Genomic DNA, 14656 nt, shown 5'->3' with positions numbered 1-14656 from the left:
TCTTGATCTGCAGTGTCCATTCTCTAGCGCACCTCACCCCTCCCTCTCCTATCCTAGCTGGGCAGGACCCTCTTCCAAACTGAACCAGGAAAATGGGGGCAAGGGCAGAACAAGCCGATTTCTGTCTCTTGTCACATCTAGTGCCCAATAATTTAATATTAAACAAGGGAATAGTCACCCATTACCTGTAATGGTTATAATTACCATTTTCCACCTCCTTAAAAAAGCAAGCAGCAAAAACACCATTAAGGGGAAAAAATGCCCCACCCAACCCAAACAAACCCGCAAATAGTAACAATGGTGTGTTTATTACAGGACCTGGATTGGGAGCTAGCAAAATGTTTTTCTTTGTTTAAGACATGGGGGGGGGTCCCTAAAATCCAAGTAGCGTGGAGGTGCCCTCCCCCCCTCGCCTAGTCGTCCCTATGCCTGGCCCCTTGGCAAAGACGACAAATTGGAGATAAGCTGAGGAAAGGTTTATAAGGTGTTTCTTTAAAACATCTGCTTTGCTCTTGTACTCATTACATTTCACTCCTTCCGAACTTCCGAGAGCCTAGATCTGCGAGAAATGTTTCACATTCATAACTTGTAGCTGCTCCCACTGCAAGGGCGGGGGTGGGGGGAGGCGGCGGGGGGGGAGAGTGTGTGCAGGGGGAGGGGAGAGACCTTCAGCTTTTTTTTAAAGACCAGATCAGTATTTTCTTGATACGCTTGTCACCATTTTTGTTCTCACGACAACCAATTGAGCCCTTGATCCTCACGTGATGTGAAAGGCTTGCACTGTAACAAAATCGCTCCTTTTAGGTGGTTGGTTGTTGCTAACTCGCCCATCCCCCTCCCCCAGCCCCGACATTTCCAGCAAAGCGACTCTCCACTTCCAATCCATCAACAATTCATTACTGCTTTTAGCTTCCAAACGCCAGCTAATTAAAAATACTAAGCCAAGCTCCGGGGCCATCTGACTAAACACAGGAGGGGGGTGGGTGAGGGAGGAGAAGGAGGAGAGGAAAATAAATAAAAAGGAGACGCACCGTTTGCTGCGACTATAAACGGGAAAAACTGTCCTGAAAAAGGTCGCCTTAAAAAAAAAATCTTTTTTTGACTCTAATTATCGAATTACCACATGACTGATCGGCTTGAACGACAGCGGATTTTTTCCCCCCTCGGGGACTATACTAGGAACTCGGTTCCTTTTTCTTAAAACAACATAAAACAGGAAAACATCACATCCTTTAGGTTTCGAAGACTGAAACAATTTTAAACGCCGTTATTTTCCCCACCCCGCCGCCTCCCGGCCCCCACCCTGAGTGAATGCTGGTATAACTGGTTTATCAGCTCACTGAATCATCTGCTCCCCTCCCCCTCCACACCTTTCTTTTTCTCCTCTTGCTCGACTTCTCATCCCACCCTTTCCTCCACCTCCTCCTCCCTCTCCTCCTCCTCCTCCTCCCTCCCTCCCTCTCCCTCCCCCATCCCCTTCCCCCTCCTTTCCTCTTAAGTTAGTTCAAGAAATCAAATCTGTCAGGACGGGCGGAAAAATGCCACTTCCCGACTAACAGGCGGAATCCAGCCCAGATTTTCAGTCCTTTCTTCTTATTCTTTCTTCCCTTTCACTAATTTATCCCGATGTTAGCACATTCTGTCTTGTTACTAGCGGACGCCTGTAGGTTTGCTACATGGGATCATTACTTACTGATCACGGTGACTCTGAAGTCTGGAACTGAAGGCGGAATGAGAAGTTGGGAAAACTTTTTTCTCTAAGCTCTCTCTTTTTTAAAAACTATTATTCTCGATGCTTGTTAAGAGGAAAAAAACCCTTTGGTGCTTCTGTTGTGAATGTGAAACATTATCTTCCAGCTGTACAGTGACACATTTTTTTAAGGAGAAAAGGACTGATCCGTTTGCCAAAAGGGGGGTGGGGAAGTGGAATAATGTTATCGAGTGATTATTCTGGCTGAGATGTGTTATTTGGTTCCTTCCTTCTTGATCATTTGGTGTTTAAGTAAAATGAGGCACAGGCTTGTTTGCCGAGTGGAGTGGGAAAGGCATTTTGATTTGCTGGCCTAATTAAAAAATGATAAAGGAGTAAAGGTAAGCAATGTCTGTGTGTGTGTGTGTATGTATATTTATTTATTTTTTCCTTGACAATCAACTGTTAAAAAGGGGCTGATCCCTTTAAAAACCGTTTTAACTGATCTTTGTCAAACACACACTCATTTGCGGTCATTGAGGCCACCTTGGCGCAGATCACTTAAAGTGTATGTCTTAATCAGTTTCCCGTACCGTCAGTAGCACCATATTTAACAGATTGAGCCAGTCTGTGACCTAGGAATACGGTAGAATTGTTTAGATGTAATTTCTTTTTCTCAAAAGGCATATATTTAGCCTTTTATTTGACACAGTCTTTTCTAAAATAGAGAAATGCTCTTAAAGACGTGTGTGTATATTTCAAAAATAAAATTGTATAAACTGTTGGGGAAGAGAGGATGGGGGGGGTATGTGTATGGGGGCGTTATTGGTTGTTTTTTTCTGTTCCTTACTGGGAACAAAAACCAGATTGCCCAGACAATTTGTAAAAAGAAGTAATAAAATTAGAAATGAGGAAAATTTAGCAACATCATTCTGAAACTAGCCTTAGAGAACTTCCAGGGTCTGGTCTTTTAAAAATTGCAAGATCTAGGACATGTTTAAGGATGTTTAAAGCGTGTTCCTTCCTCTTGTCCGAGTGTTCAGGCTGTGTTTCTGGGGTTGTTACCATGTGTATGTGCTAGAAAAAAAAATCCTAAACTCTTTTTTTTTTTTTTTCCCTTAAACCTTTCTGGACTTGACTCAGATCCTTAAGATATTTTAATGCTTTTTAAAAAGTGATTATCCTTGTGTTGTTGATAAAGGGCTTTTCTTTTTTAGCTACTGTAAGATGCTTACTGTCATGGGTACGTTTTTCGGGTTTGGTTATTTTTCTTTAAACCTGATATTGGACTGTGGAGACAATACATGAGACACCTTCCTCACCATCCTTCCCTGTACCCCTCACTGACTCCCCAGTATTAATGGTTTTTTATTCTGGTAACACCCAGACAAGAAATATTCGACTTTTCCCCCCTTCACAGGAAAAGGTGGACCTGGACTGAAGGGTGTAAAACCCCTGGACCCATTCCTGGGGCAGGAAAAAGAAGAGGAAGATTAGAAGATTATTATTATTTTTTTTTTTTTTTAAGAGAAAGCCCAGCGGAGCTAAACGAATGTCCCCTCATCTCCAAAGGAAAGTTCATCGGATTTTTATTCTAGAGAGCTCATCTTCAGGATGTCAGTGAACATTTCTACGGCAGGAAAGGGTGTGGATCCAAATACGGTTGATACTTATGACAGTGGCGATGATTGGGAAATCGGGGTTGGAAATTTAATCATTGATTTGGACGCTGATTTGGAGAAGGACAGACAGAAATTTGAAATGAATAATTCCACCACCACCACTAGCAGCAGCAACTCTAAGGATTGTGGAGGTCTGGCCTCCAGTGGGGCCGGTGCTACCGCAGCCTTAGCGGATGGCCTAAAATTTGCTTCTGTTCAGACCTCTGCTCCCCAGGGGAATTCACACAAAGAGACCAGCAAATCAAAAGTGAAAAGGAGTAAAACTTCTAAGGATGCTAATAAATCTCTGCCTTCTGCTGCCTTGTATGGGATTCCCGAGATCAGCGGCACTGGCAAGAGGCAGGAAGTCCAAGGGCGCCCTGGAGAGGCAACTGGCATGAATTCAGCGCTGGGTCAAAGTGTGAGCGGCGGCGGCGGCGGCGGCGGCGGCGGCAACCCGAACAGCAATAGTACCAGCGCCGGCACCTCCGCTGCCACCGCGGGGACGGCCTCCTGCGGGAAAAGCAAAGAGGAGAAGCCAGGTAAAAGCCAGAGCAGCCGAGGCGCCAAGCGGGATAAGGATGCGGGGAAATCCAGGAAGGACAAGCACGACCTGCTTCAGGGCCACCAGAATGGCAGTGGCAGCCAGGCCCCTTCCGGGGGCCTCTATGGCTTTGGGGCCAAGAGCAATGGAGGTGGCGCGAGCCCCTTCCACTGCGGGGGCACTGGGAGTGGCAGCGTCGCGGCTGCTGGGGAAGTTAGCAAAAGTGCCCCGGATTCAGGGCTCATGGGAAACTCTATGTTGGTAAAGAAGGAAGAGGAGGAGGAGGAGAGCCACAGGCGAATCAAGAAACTGAAAACTGAGAAGGTAGGATAAAGACGCCTTCCTAGATCTCCTACTTTCCTCTTTGTGTGCATTTGTGTGGGTGCGTGGTGGGTGGGGACGTGCCTCTATGTGCCTTACACTTCGTGCTTTCTGGTTCTTTGTGAGGTTTCTTTTCTGTGCATCCTTTCTGTGAACTTTTGGTATGGGGCAGCTTACTTGGGTGCAGTGTTTAGCTCTTGCTTTTCTGCTGCGGCTGCTTGTGGTGCTACTGTTTGGGTCCCCAGGTGGGAGGGTCTGGGGGTTCCAAGTACCTTTTGCCCTGCCGAAGGGCTCTTGGCCAGTCAGCCCGTTGCGGTGTGCTTTTAACAGAAAACCTGCTCCTGTACCCACTTACCTCTTGTCCTGATTGCTCCCCTAAGGAGAACTGTCTTCTGTTTTAATTTACACGTCCTAGTATTTCTGGTAATGTGTCCTTAGGTGCAGGGTTCACGTTGCCTCCCCGGAGAGGTATGTCGAGGATTTGAATTTACACTCCACGCTCCACCCATTTATTTTTTCATGATATTCTCCAAAATAGTCTTGTCAAAGGAGATTGTACTGTTATTGGTCCCGAATGAAACCTTGGTCTCCTAGGGTCAGCGGTTTCATAACCGTGTAGCAAGAATGGAATGGTTTTGGTGGCCGCCAGGACTCTTTCCTTGTTCCCTTGCTCAGTTCTTAGCTGGAGATTTAAGAGTGCTATCACTTGGATTTCTTGCTTGACCAGGGAGCTGAAAGGTTGGTAAGAAAAGTGAAATGGACTTGGTGGATTGGTGTGCTGAAAGGTGAAAACGGAGCCAAAAGATACCCGAAATACATGTTGCATTTGAGCGGTGGGGAGCGTTGATTTTGGTAAATCGGACCCTTTTTCCCATCTTTGTCATTGTCGGAAAGTCTAGTGAGACACTGCCCTCGAAAAATTGCCCCTCGTGTTGTGCTGCTTTGTGCTGGAGGCCTAGGACTTACTGGTCTGGCAATTACTGTGCATTAAGTGATGTCCCAGAGGTGAAGGCGCTCTGTCCACAGAGCAGGTTGGGAGTGAACTGGGGGAATGAGTGCTGTCTCTATAAAATTAACCTTTAATTCTACAGATTGTGCCTCGCAGAAGCAAATGCGTATCATGTGGTTCGTGGCATGGTTGTTTGGATATATGCTTATTAAATAATTTGATTTTTGCTATTTCTCACTTGATCAGAATTGTGAAATGTCTTTGGGTGATTATTTCCGTGTACAATTTCTCACTGCTGTCTATTTAAACCTTTTTCTTTTTGCAGGAATAAAGTTTCGGTTTTATGATTTTAGAAGTCGATGAAGGTACATTAAGGTGTAGATGATGCCAAAATCTCAGAAAGCCTCTGAACGCCTGCTTCTTCTATCCATATTCCCTTGGTCAGACAGCATTTTACACTGATGAATTTAAATGCATTAAAAAAAAATCCAGGTTTCGATTCTGATGCTGAAGTGTGGAGTTTCACATAATTTCTGCTAAAAGGCGTTCTGAAGTCTTCTTATTAGTACAGTAGAGCATTTACTTTTGTTGCCAGTAGTCTTCAAATTGCAGTTCTAATCTGCCCTAACTATCTAGATGAATTGCCCTAATCCAGTACTCACAATGGCTGTGGTTAAGGAGTCAGAGCCATTTGATTGGATTCACTGCTGCCTGGAATGTGGGAGGTACTGCCCTTAGCCTTTTAATCTTCCAGCCAAATGTTCACAGTCAACAATTTTGTTTAGCTGGCAATCGGAACATTTCAGTATCTCAAAGGCTGCTGTCATGGCAACTGAGATGAGAGCGTGGTGTCGGTTCTCCAGTTTTTGTGTTCTTTTCACTTTCCAGTCACACAGGAAACTGGATGAAAAATGGAAGAATTAAGTTCTTCATATACATGCAACTCATCTTCAGTCAGAGGAGTATAAGTGTGATAATACGAATTACCTAAATAAAGAGCAAACAAGTCATGATGGGTCTGGGGTGGAGGAGGGGAGGTCAGCACAGTGCATTTAGATTCATACCACTGCCAACCGTAGCTGCTGGTAGGGGCACAGGGCCCCTTCAGGGATGGCTCTGAGGGGCTTGAATACTGCAGTGTGGGCCATTCTCTGTCAAGCTATGGTGCTGGCTCAGGATCTGGAAGCCTGTTCCTTCAGCTTTCCTCCCCATGCCCACTGCACCCCAGAAGGACTTCTCTTAAGAACGCTTTCCTCCTTGGCACACAGAAATGGCACTCCCTTGTACAAATGCAACCCAGGGAAGTCACTCTAATTCCACTGACTCTTGGTTGTGTAAAATTCGACTTCAATTTAGAAAATATTTCCTAATGACAGGAGGAGACCTCTTGAGGTGGGAAAGATTTAGTAGGACAAGCTTTACCTGGCAATATAATTCGACACCGAGGCATCCTTTGAGAAAGGTTTTTTTGATGTTTTTGTACAATGTTTTAATTTCAGCCTTGTTTGATTATCTGGGTTTGTGAAGAGTAAGTGTCTTAAGAGTGAAGGTGGTTAATTTTCAGCAATAGGATGTGGCTCGTGAAGGGGTCAAATGCGAAAACCGAAGGGGGGTGTAATGTGGTGTGTGTGCTTTTTTCTTTTTCTTTTTCCTGGCTGGATGGTTCCAGGAGATTCATAAGACTTGCTGTCACCGGTGAATTTTCACAGCATGCTTCTATGTCTATTTTTGGTCTGTTTATTCTGTTTCTTCACTACACAAAGTCATGTAAAACATGATAAATTGGACCTTATGAAAGGTCCAATTATGAAATTAAATCAATGAGCGTTCTAGTCCTTTATGTGGAAACCACAAGTATGTTGTAAAAGTCGCCACTCTCTTAATATGTGAACAAAATCAAAACATGCCATAATTCTAAGATACTTGAGCTGTATTTCTATAGCCCATTTTGTGGTTAAGCCACCAGTGACGTGTCTGAATAAGTAGATTTGACGGGTTGGCTTTTGGTTGTTAAAACCTGCTTCCCCACCTGCCCCCTCCTTTTCTTTTGAAGCATAATAGCCTGTATTGAGGCTCTTCTGCATGTATCCTCCTTAACCGTCTTACAGTTTTGACCTATCAGACGCAGGCATTCGGCTGGGCTAATAGTTCAATACAGTACATGGGTTTATTTGATCGCTGGGATATTCCAAAAAACATACAAGAATTCTTAAAAACAGCTGAGACTTCAGATAACACGTGAAGAGCATAGGAGATCTTATGGTTGGGTCTTAAGGTTCTGACTATTCAGTATGCATTTAGAAAAGAGAATGATTTGAGTAATATCATGCTGCTTTCATTAAGCTGGTCCTTAACAGCCTAAGTGTGGGCTCTACAAATGGACCTGTCTATAAAGGATATCATTCATTTTATTTTATTCTCTTGTAGAAGCCTTTTTACACTTCACTAGGGAATTCTGGCACATTTTCTAAGTGAGTGTGAGTAGCTGAAGAACATGTTTTGATTAATAAGTTTTGTGGATGATATGCTTCCCCCCAAATGTAGTGCCCCCTACAAATTCTGCTTAGAGAGTGCAGTTTATCTACTGTGAAATAAAAGGGCGGAAAGGTCACTTGCTATAATTAAAGAACAAAGTCCATTGTTGTTGGACAGCAAACTGTTTTGAAAGCTACATAAGGGATTTAGCTGTTAAAAACGTTGGTAACTAAGGGTGGTTCCCAATCAGCATTGATTCAGCTCCTTTCTTTTCTATAGGCTTCCTCGGAGGATGACAGGACTTTTGCGGTGGGTGCAGAGGGGCTGCCCTTTCCCCAAGGAAGGTTTCTGTGAGACCCCATGGAAGCTTGGAATATTTGCATAACCAGGCACATCACTGGGTTCTGAGCACAGTATTTGTAATCTGCTGGGCTTGCTGGAGAAATTTAAAAAATTACTCAGCAACTGATCAAGATTGTGCTAAAAGAGATAAATAATGTTTAGCAACTTTTAATAACTTTGCAAATAGTCTGTAAAAAAAAAAAAAAAAAGAGGCGGGGAGGGATTGATTGTCCAAATGTCATGAGGTTAAGAATGCTCTTCAAGTGAAATTGCTTGGCTGCAAGATGGTTTTAATTAGGGTGTTATAAAGACGTATTTTTCCTAAGCAGCATTTTATAGTTAGTAAATGAAATCTATGCCGAAAGTGCTAAGCAGAAATCTCCCTAACCACAGAGGTGTTCAATAACCAGATTCAAACAACATGGAAAGAACCATCTGTTCTTCGTTTTCAGCATGAAAAACAAGGATTGAACGGCTGAGATTTGCTCCAATTTTGACTGTGTGTGCGTTTTTTTTAATTTAAAAAAGTTCACCTGGTACTTCATAGAAACTCGAAATTGCAGTAATATGAGCAACACTGTGAAAACACGTGTTCCTACATTTATTTTAACCAGTTCCACTTTTATTTAAAAGATTTCCAGAAGCCCAGTCATTGAACACTTTATAACGGTTATTCAGTTCCTGCAGGCAATCACAATGAGGGGTCAGTTCTTCAAAGATCTAACTATTTAGTCAGTATCTGAATTATTCTGTCAATTTTCCCCCTGGAGGCAAGGGGGTGGGGGCAAAGGCTCTCCCAGGCTAACTCTGGTCAGCGTTTATCGGTTAATCAAATTGTACGTGGTAGCAACACCTGGACAGATGTTTGTTCTACGTAGACCTTGCTCTGGTTCAGAGCTGTTAGTCTAGGATTGTTGATCATGAGGGAAATATTCTTTTAACACTGATAACTTTGGAGTCCTTGACTTTTAGATGCTAAGCTTCTGGCTTCTGGTTTTAGTAAGAGCCCTGGGTAAAACATTATCCGGCCTTTGTTTGAGGTCTTTTCTAGAAGCTAATGACTGGGCTTGTGCCTCCCTCAGATAAATGACATTATCTCTGAGTGGGCTGACAGGAAACAGACATGTTAATGGTGAAGCTGCGGGGAGGATCTGCCCGGGTTCTGACAAAAGAGTGGAGAAGGGACCCCCTGGTTGTGGTCATTAACACATAATGCATTCTTGCTCTTCCTAAGAGGCCCTTGATAATTGGAAAGCTATTTTAGCCACAAGCACTTAAATCATAAATCCACCACTCCTAGTTCCTTTGCATTCTTAAAAGTAGCAAAGTAATGTGTTTTTTGTTAACAAGTGTGTGATCTGGTTTTTAAAAATGGTGGCAGTTCTAGGAGGTGTGGTGATGACGTTTGCGAGCGCTGCACATCCCACTGCTTTTATCAGATGGGATCTCTCTTTGTCTTTCACCAGGGCTCAGTCATCCCTCTACTTTAGTAAACGAACAAGTGGGTCCAAAAAGTAAAAAGAAATCATTTTTATGCTTGAAGATGTCTCATGGAGAGGGATAAAATCTGTTTTTTCTAAGTTGGGCAAAAGATTTTGCTCAGTGATTTGAATGTAATGAAACCTGCCTTTTGAAGTGTATGTTTAAAAAGTCATGGGTATAATTGAGTTTCAATGCAGTTTAAACTCTCTGCTTCTTGAACAGAGATAATTGCCATGTTGAACACACTCTAGAGGTGTAGAAGAGGTGGAAGGATCATGTTATTCTATTCTTTAATATTAAGCACTGGAAGTTTTTCATAGTAATTACTGTAGCACAACATAGTTTTGATTGCCAGCACTCTGAACTTGACGGTGATCTGAACATCAAGGGTTTTGCTTGAATACTAAACAGTTTATTCCTAAGTTACTTGTATCACATTCTTGTAGAACATGGAAACCAGAACTAAGGAAATACTGGGCACAGCGGAGTGGAAATAACCCCTCTTTACTAGGACTGTTGTCGATAAATAATAATACCCTTTTAATCTGTACATTTAAGGTTATATATAGGGAAAGAGAACAGGTGAAATCTCTGACCCAGGAATGACTTCAGTCATCATTACAGACTCATACAGGGATCAGACTGGTACCCTGTGACTGGTATTTATTTCATAGGTATGTGTGTAGAAATGTTATAATGGCATATATAGCTGTTGGGTTGGGAGTGCATTGGGAGTGTTTAGTTAGCGTGGGCTTTATTCTTTTAAAAAAAGTCACCGTTGATTTTCTGTTCCACTCTGCTGCCAAGTAATTGGCCCCTTCATATCCATCCAGTTCTCTCTCCCAGCTGAAGTTTCTTTAGTGACTTCTTGCTCTCCGTAGCAAGTTTTTTAATTTAAGCTAAAGGTTTTGGCAGTGCGAACAAAGCCTTTGCAACTGAATGAAAGGTTGTTAAATAATTCATAGTAGATTGACCATCAGTTGGGCTGTTTGTAATGTTATTTTGAGCGCATAAAGGATATTCAAGACGGGGAGATTGGCACCTTGCTCCTAGAGCTGAGTTCTGCATATCTGCTCAATTTTGGTTAGAAATACCTTTGAGAAAGTATTAAAATAGATTACAGGTTTTGCCTGAAGAACTGAAGAGATTACAAAGCGAATACTTCTTATATTTTGATAGGTCAGTGGCCCTTGAACCACCTGGATCTCATCAGGTACTCAGAAGGCTTCCCCCCTTCCCCATGAAGCTAAATGAAAATTTAGAAGTATATATTTTGGTTGTAATAGAGAACTCAAAGAGAAGGGTGCTTCGGTTCAAACAAATGGGTTGGAAGTGATGAATAAATACTGCTGCTGGTTTTTCAAAGCTACTCTTTCTTCTTTCTCATCCCCACCTCCCAGCCCAGTTTGATTATTATTCACTGTGACTATTCTCGCTCAACCACTGAGCTTTTTGCAACTCCTGGTAATCCTCCTTCTCAGCTAGCACCTTAAGAAAAACGTGCCTACGGGGGACATTTAGGCACATTCCAATAATGCCATATGAAGGCGGCTTTTACAGTTTAAAAATATATTGATTGTATTTTGTGTTGTACATAATGATTTTAGAAAGCAGATATTTAGGTTGTGGAATTGGCTTATTATCTTAACCAGAGAGCAGATGGCATGGTGCCACAGACGTATAATTTTACTTAAAGGGACTTTTAAGGTTTTGATGTGTTTTCTTTTCCTCTTATTTCCCTGATGGCTTCTTTTTATTGAAGGGTAACTTAAGGAGACCTGGTAGCAATTTTACTGCCTTCCCCCTGACAGTTTGAAATAATAGCTTGGTCTTTGGTTGCACTGATCTTCTACCAGTCAACTTGATTCTGGTTTTTGTCATGTGGCAGTGAATTAAGAAAAAAAAAAAAGGGGTTGTAGTATGTTTTAAGAAATGGACTCTTTTGTATGCTTCAATTAGCAAGAGACGACAAAGTTCCAATTGGTCACACTTTCAGGAACTCCTAGAAGTCACTGTTCGTCCTTTTGATTTAAGAAAACTCCTGATTTGGTTTCTTAGGAAAGCACATCTGGTCCTCTGGCTGCTTTAGATCCACCTTTTTTGTCTTTCGCATTAGTTCCTGCAGGTTCAAAGGTCTTTTTTGAGTTGTTCTTGGTAGGTTAGCACGCTTTCCCCATACTGGAGGGCTGTACTTTTTTTGGTTGCTACGCCTACCACGTGTTTGAATTCACTTGGCATAAAAATACCATTTGTTTCTATGACTGGATTTTACAGTTTTACCCATTCTTCACTTAGAACATCATCAGGATGAGTTGGAAAGCATCTCTTAATTTTTTTTTTTTTTTTTAACAAAGTGCGCATAGCCAGACCAGATTACTTTTGGATTTCCTGTCACCTCCTTGGCTGATTTATGGATGGCTCATGTTAAAAGCAACAATAATGTTTGAATTGGAAGGGCTGAAGCCTCGGGTTTTCATTCTTCATGGAGAACTGTTTATTTGTGTGTGGTTCACCACAGTACATGGATAATGCTATCAAATCTGTGCTTTATTATAGGCTTATGACTAGCACAGCAGCACTTAGTTATGTGTTTCTGCGTTTCCCTTCTTTGCCAATTCTTTTGTGATGGAAATGAAATTAGAACCGAATCTTTGCAGCCAAGGAGAAAATAGGCACAACAAGTAGAAATTGTCCCTTGAGCCAGTTCAGAAGTAAGCAGTGGTGATTTAAGAAACATTTTTCTCAAAGTAAGTGAAATCCATAGGAAAAAAAAGGACTCCGATTTAACTTTTCCGTGAAGATCGGTGGAAGAGGAGCCGCACACTTTGACAAATGGAGGCTGTTCCAACAGCAAAGGCTTTATCCCTTTATATTGTTTCCCATCTGAAGTAACTGATTGAAGAGCGGTTCCCATTCCCAAACCTTTCAGCTGCTTTGAAGGTGGAATGTGAGTTCAGTAATATTGTTGGCTTCTGCTCCCCGAAGGGAACAACATGAAGACAGAGCAATTGAGCTTTTCCGCATCAAACTCCATTTGGCCAATTGTCTCCATTTACATTCCTTGCCCAAATCCTTCACCAGCCTTTCCCATGATGCCGCAGCAGATGCCAGACACTGAAGTAGAAAGCGAGCAGCTGTTTCCATTACTCCAAGGCTGTATTATCCTCCACAATCTGCTTGCTTTTTCGCTCCCCTCCCCCACTGGAAAAAAAAAAAGAAAGAAACCTTCTCTCCCTCTGACGTTTGCCCGCTCGGGTTTATCAGCCTGCGGATTTTCTATCTTATCAGGACCACGGATTTCTCGGCAAGGCCCGGTTTATTGTTCCGCGGGGGAGCAGATGGGGGGCCCTGGGCTCCGGGGAGCGTGGCCGGGCCGCGCGCTCCCGATGCTGGGGGCCGTGGCGGGGGCGCGCCGCCCGGGCCGCGCCCTCCTTCCCTCCCAGGACCCGTTTATAGCCCCGAGCGCAGTAAATCTGTCAGCTCTTCACGACGCCTTCACCTCTTTCTTCATTTGCTCCGGCTTCTAGTTTGACAACGTTCCCCTGAGGCGGAATTCTAATCTGCTTCCAATTAGTTGCAAAATGTGACTGAAATTTCCACATTATGACTGCTGTTTTACTTGCACGCATACATCTAGAAACAAATTAATGCTCTTGAATATTTAGTTTTTGAGCCCTTGGATTTCCTTGAAGAGGAAGAGTTTCCAACTGTTGGGAATGACTTCCAGGATTTGCATTTTCTTCTCTCGAAGCCTTCTCAACTCAGTATATTGTTTTTAAAAAGAGAGCATAATAACCACCGTGGGGTCCCCCCCATCTCTTAATAAGCCTTTTCCAGCTTTTTCAAGATTTCTCAAAATGTGTCTGTTCAAGTTACACAAATCAATTTTGTAGTATTTCTAAAATAAAACAAGGACCTCTGCCCGAGTTTAATGGAGGGGTCCTCCTGGTGCATGTTTTAATAGAACACGAATACACACAAATTTGCTTCTAAGTATAGATGAAGTACATTTGGTCAAAGCACAAAAGACTTGTTACACACTTTTAAATTCTTTCATTTGATATTCAAAAACTAAAGGAATCGAGCGATTAATTAGCTTAACAGATACAAGGACAGCATTAAAGATGTCACTATGGGCACTAATGTTATCCTGCAAGTGTGTGCCTAGATCCTGAGCACGCCTTCTGGCAGCTGTTGGAACTTGTGGGCTGCATCAGGCATAGTCATGGCTTCCTGTGACTTTAGTACCCCTTATCCTACATAATCCAGTGTTACGAGAATGTTTTGGACTCTGGGTTTTGGGATGGTTCTACTTTGAGGGAGGTCAACTAGTCCAACTCTCTTTCCTCCTTTTTAGTGTTTGTTTTTTTTAACAAAGATACTGATCCATCTGATTATATGTAAATATTAGAGTTGTTTACATCTTGGCTGCTGAGAAGGTCAAATTTAGCTTTATTACTTGTCTAAAAGACTACTTTCTCCTGTACTGCGAATTTTAGTACCAAGGCAGCGGGGTCTCGGCTTTAGTATTTGCAGAAAGGTGGTGCCCTTAAAGAATGTAAACAGCCACATTTACTGGTGTATTTTATTGTAGTGTTCAGTTTTCAGCATCTTGGCAGATATCAACAGTAATAATGGACTCTAAAAAGGTGTGAAGAATTTTATTGATGGTAAAGTGGTTATGTTGATCACGTTACTCTGTATTAGTTTCTAAATAACACCTTCAAATGTAAATAGATCAATTTTTTTCTACGACATTGTCACATATAATCATAAGAGCCCTATATTGATTGATTTATAATGTCCTTTTTTAATGTGCTGTTTTCAATCTCTATAACCAGGAGGTGGAGCGTTTATTTCACTATGTTTAAAAATAAAACTTATTTTAAATTATTTATTACATGTAGAATATAAATTATTCAAATTATTTTATCAAAAAACTTTCAGCTATGCTGGAATTCCACAAAAGAAGTAGGAACGCTCTTTGTTTTGCTTCCTTTCTTTTTACTCTATGACTGCTAGTAGAAAAAATAGCGAGATTGAAATCCTTAAAAATTTAAAATGTGGGCCTTTCAGACTGTAGAGACCTCCTGGGTTTAAAAAAAAAAAAAAAAAAGAGAAAAGAGTGGCCCCATAGTGAAATGCTCACAATGGGCACGATTGTGCTAGCCCCTCAAGTCCTGGGGTTCACT

At 42.2% G+C, this 14656-nt stretch overlaps 1 protein-coding gene across 1 annotated transcript in view; it reads left to right on the top strand.

Moving 5' to 3' along the window:
* The window catches only part of ZNF608 (zinc finger protein 608), a 120795-nt gene that overhangs the window by 17779 nt on the left and 88360 nt on the right, over positions 1–14656 (top strand). Inside the window, exon 2 of the mRNA XM_082379605.1 lies at positions 3111–4219. Coding sequence (XP_082235731.1) covers positions 3305–4219 — 915 coding nt within the window. The 5' untranslated portion in view covers positions 3111–3304. The remainder of the gene's footprint in view (positions 1–3110; positions 4220–14656) is intronic.

This window comes from Balaenoptera borealis (assembly GCF_965194805.1).
Source record: "Balaenoptera borealis genome assembly, chromosome: 2".
NCBI classification, from domain to species: domain Eukaryota; kingdom Metazoa; phylum Chordata; class Mammalia; order Artiodactyla; family Balaenopteridae; genus Balaenoptera; species Balaenoptera borealis.
This window is presented reverse-complemented; position numbering and strand designations above follow the sequence as displayed.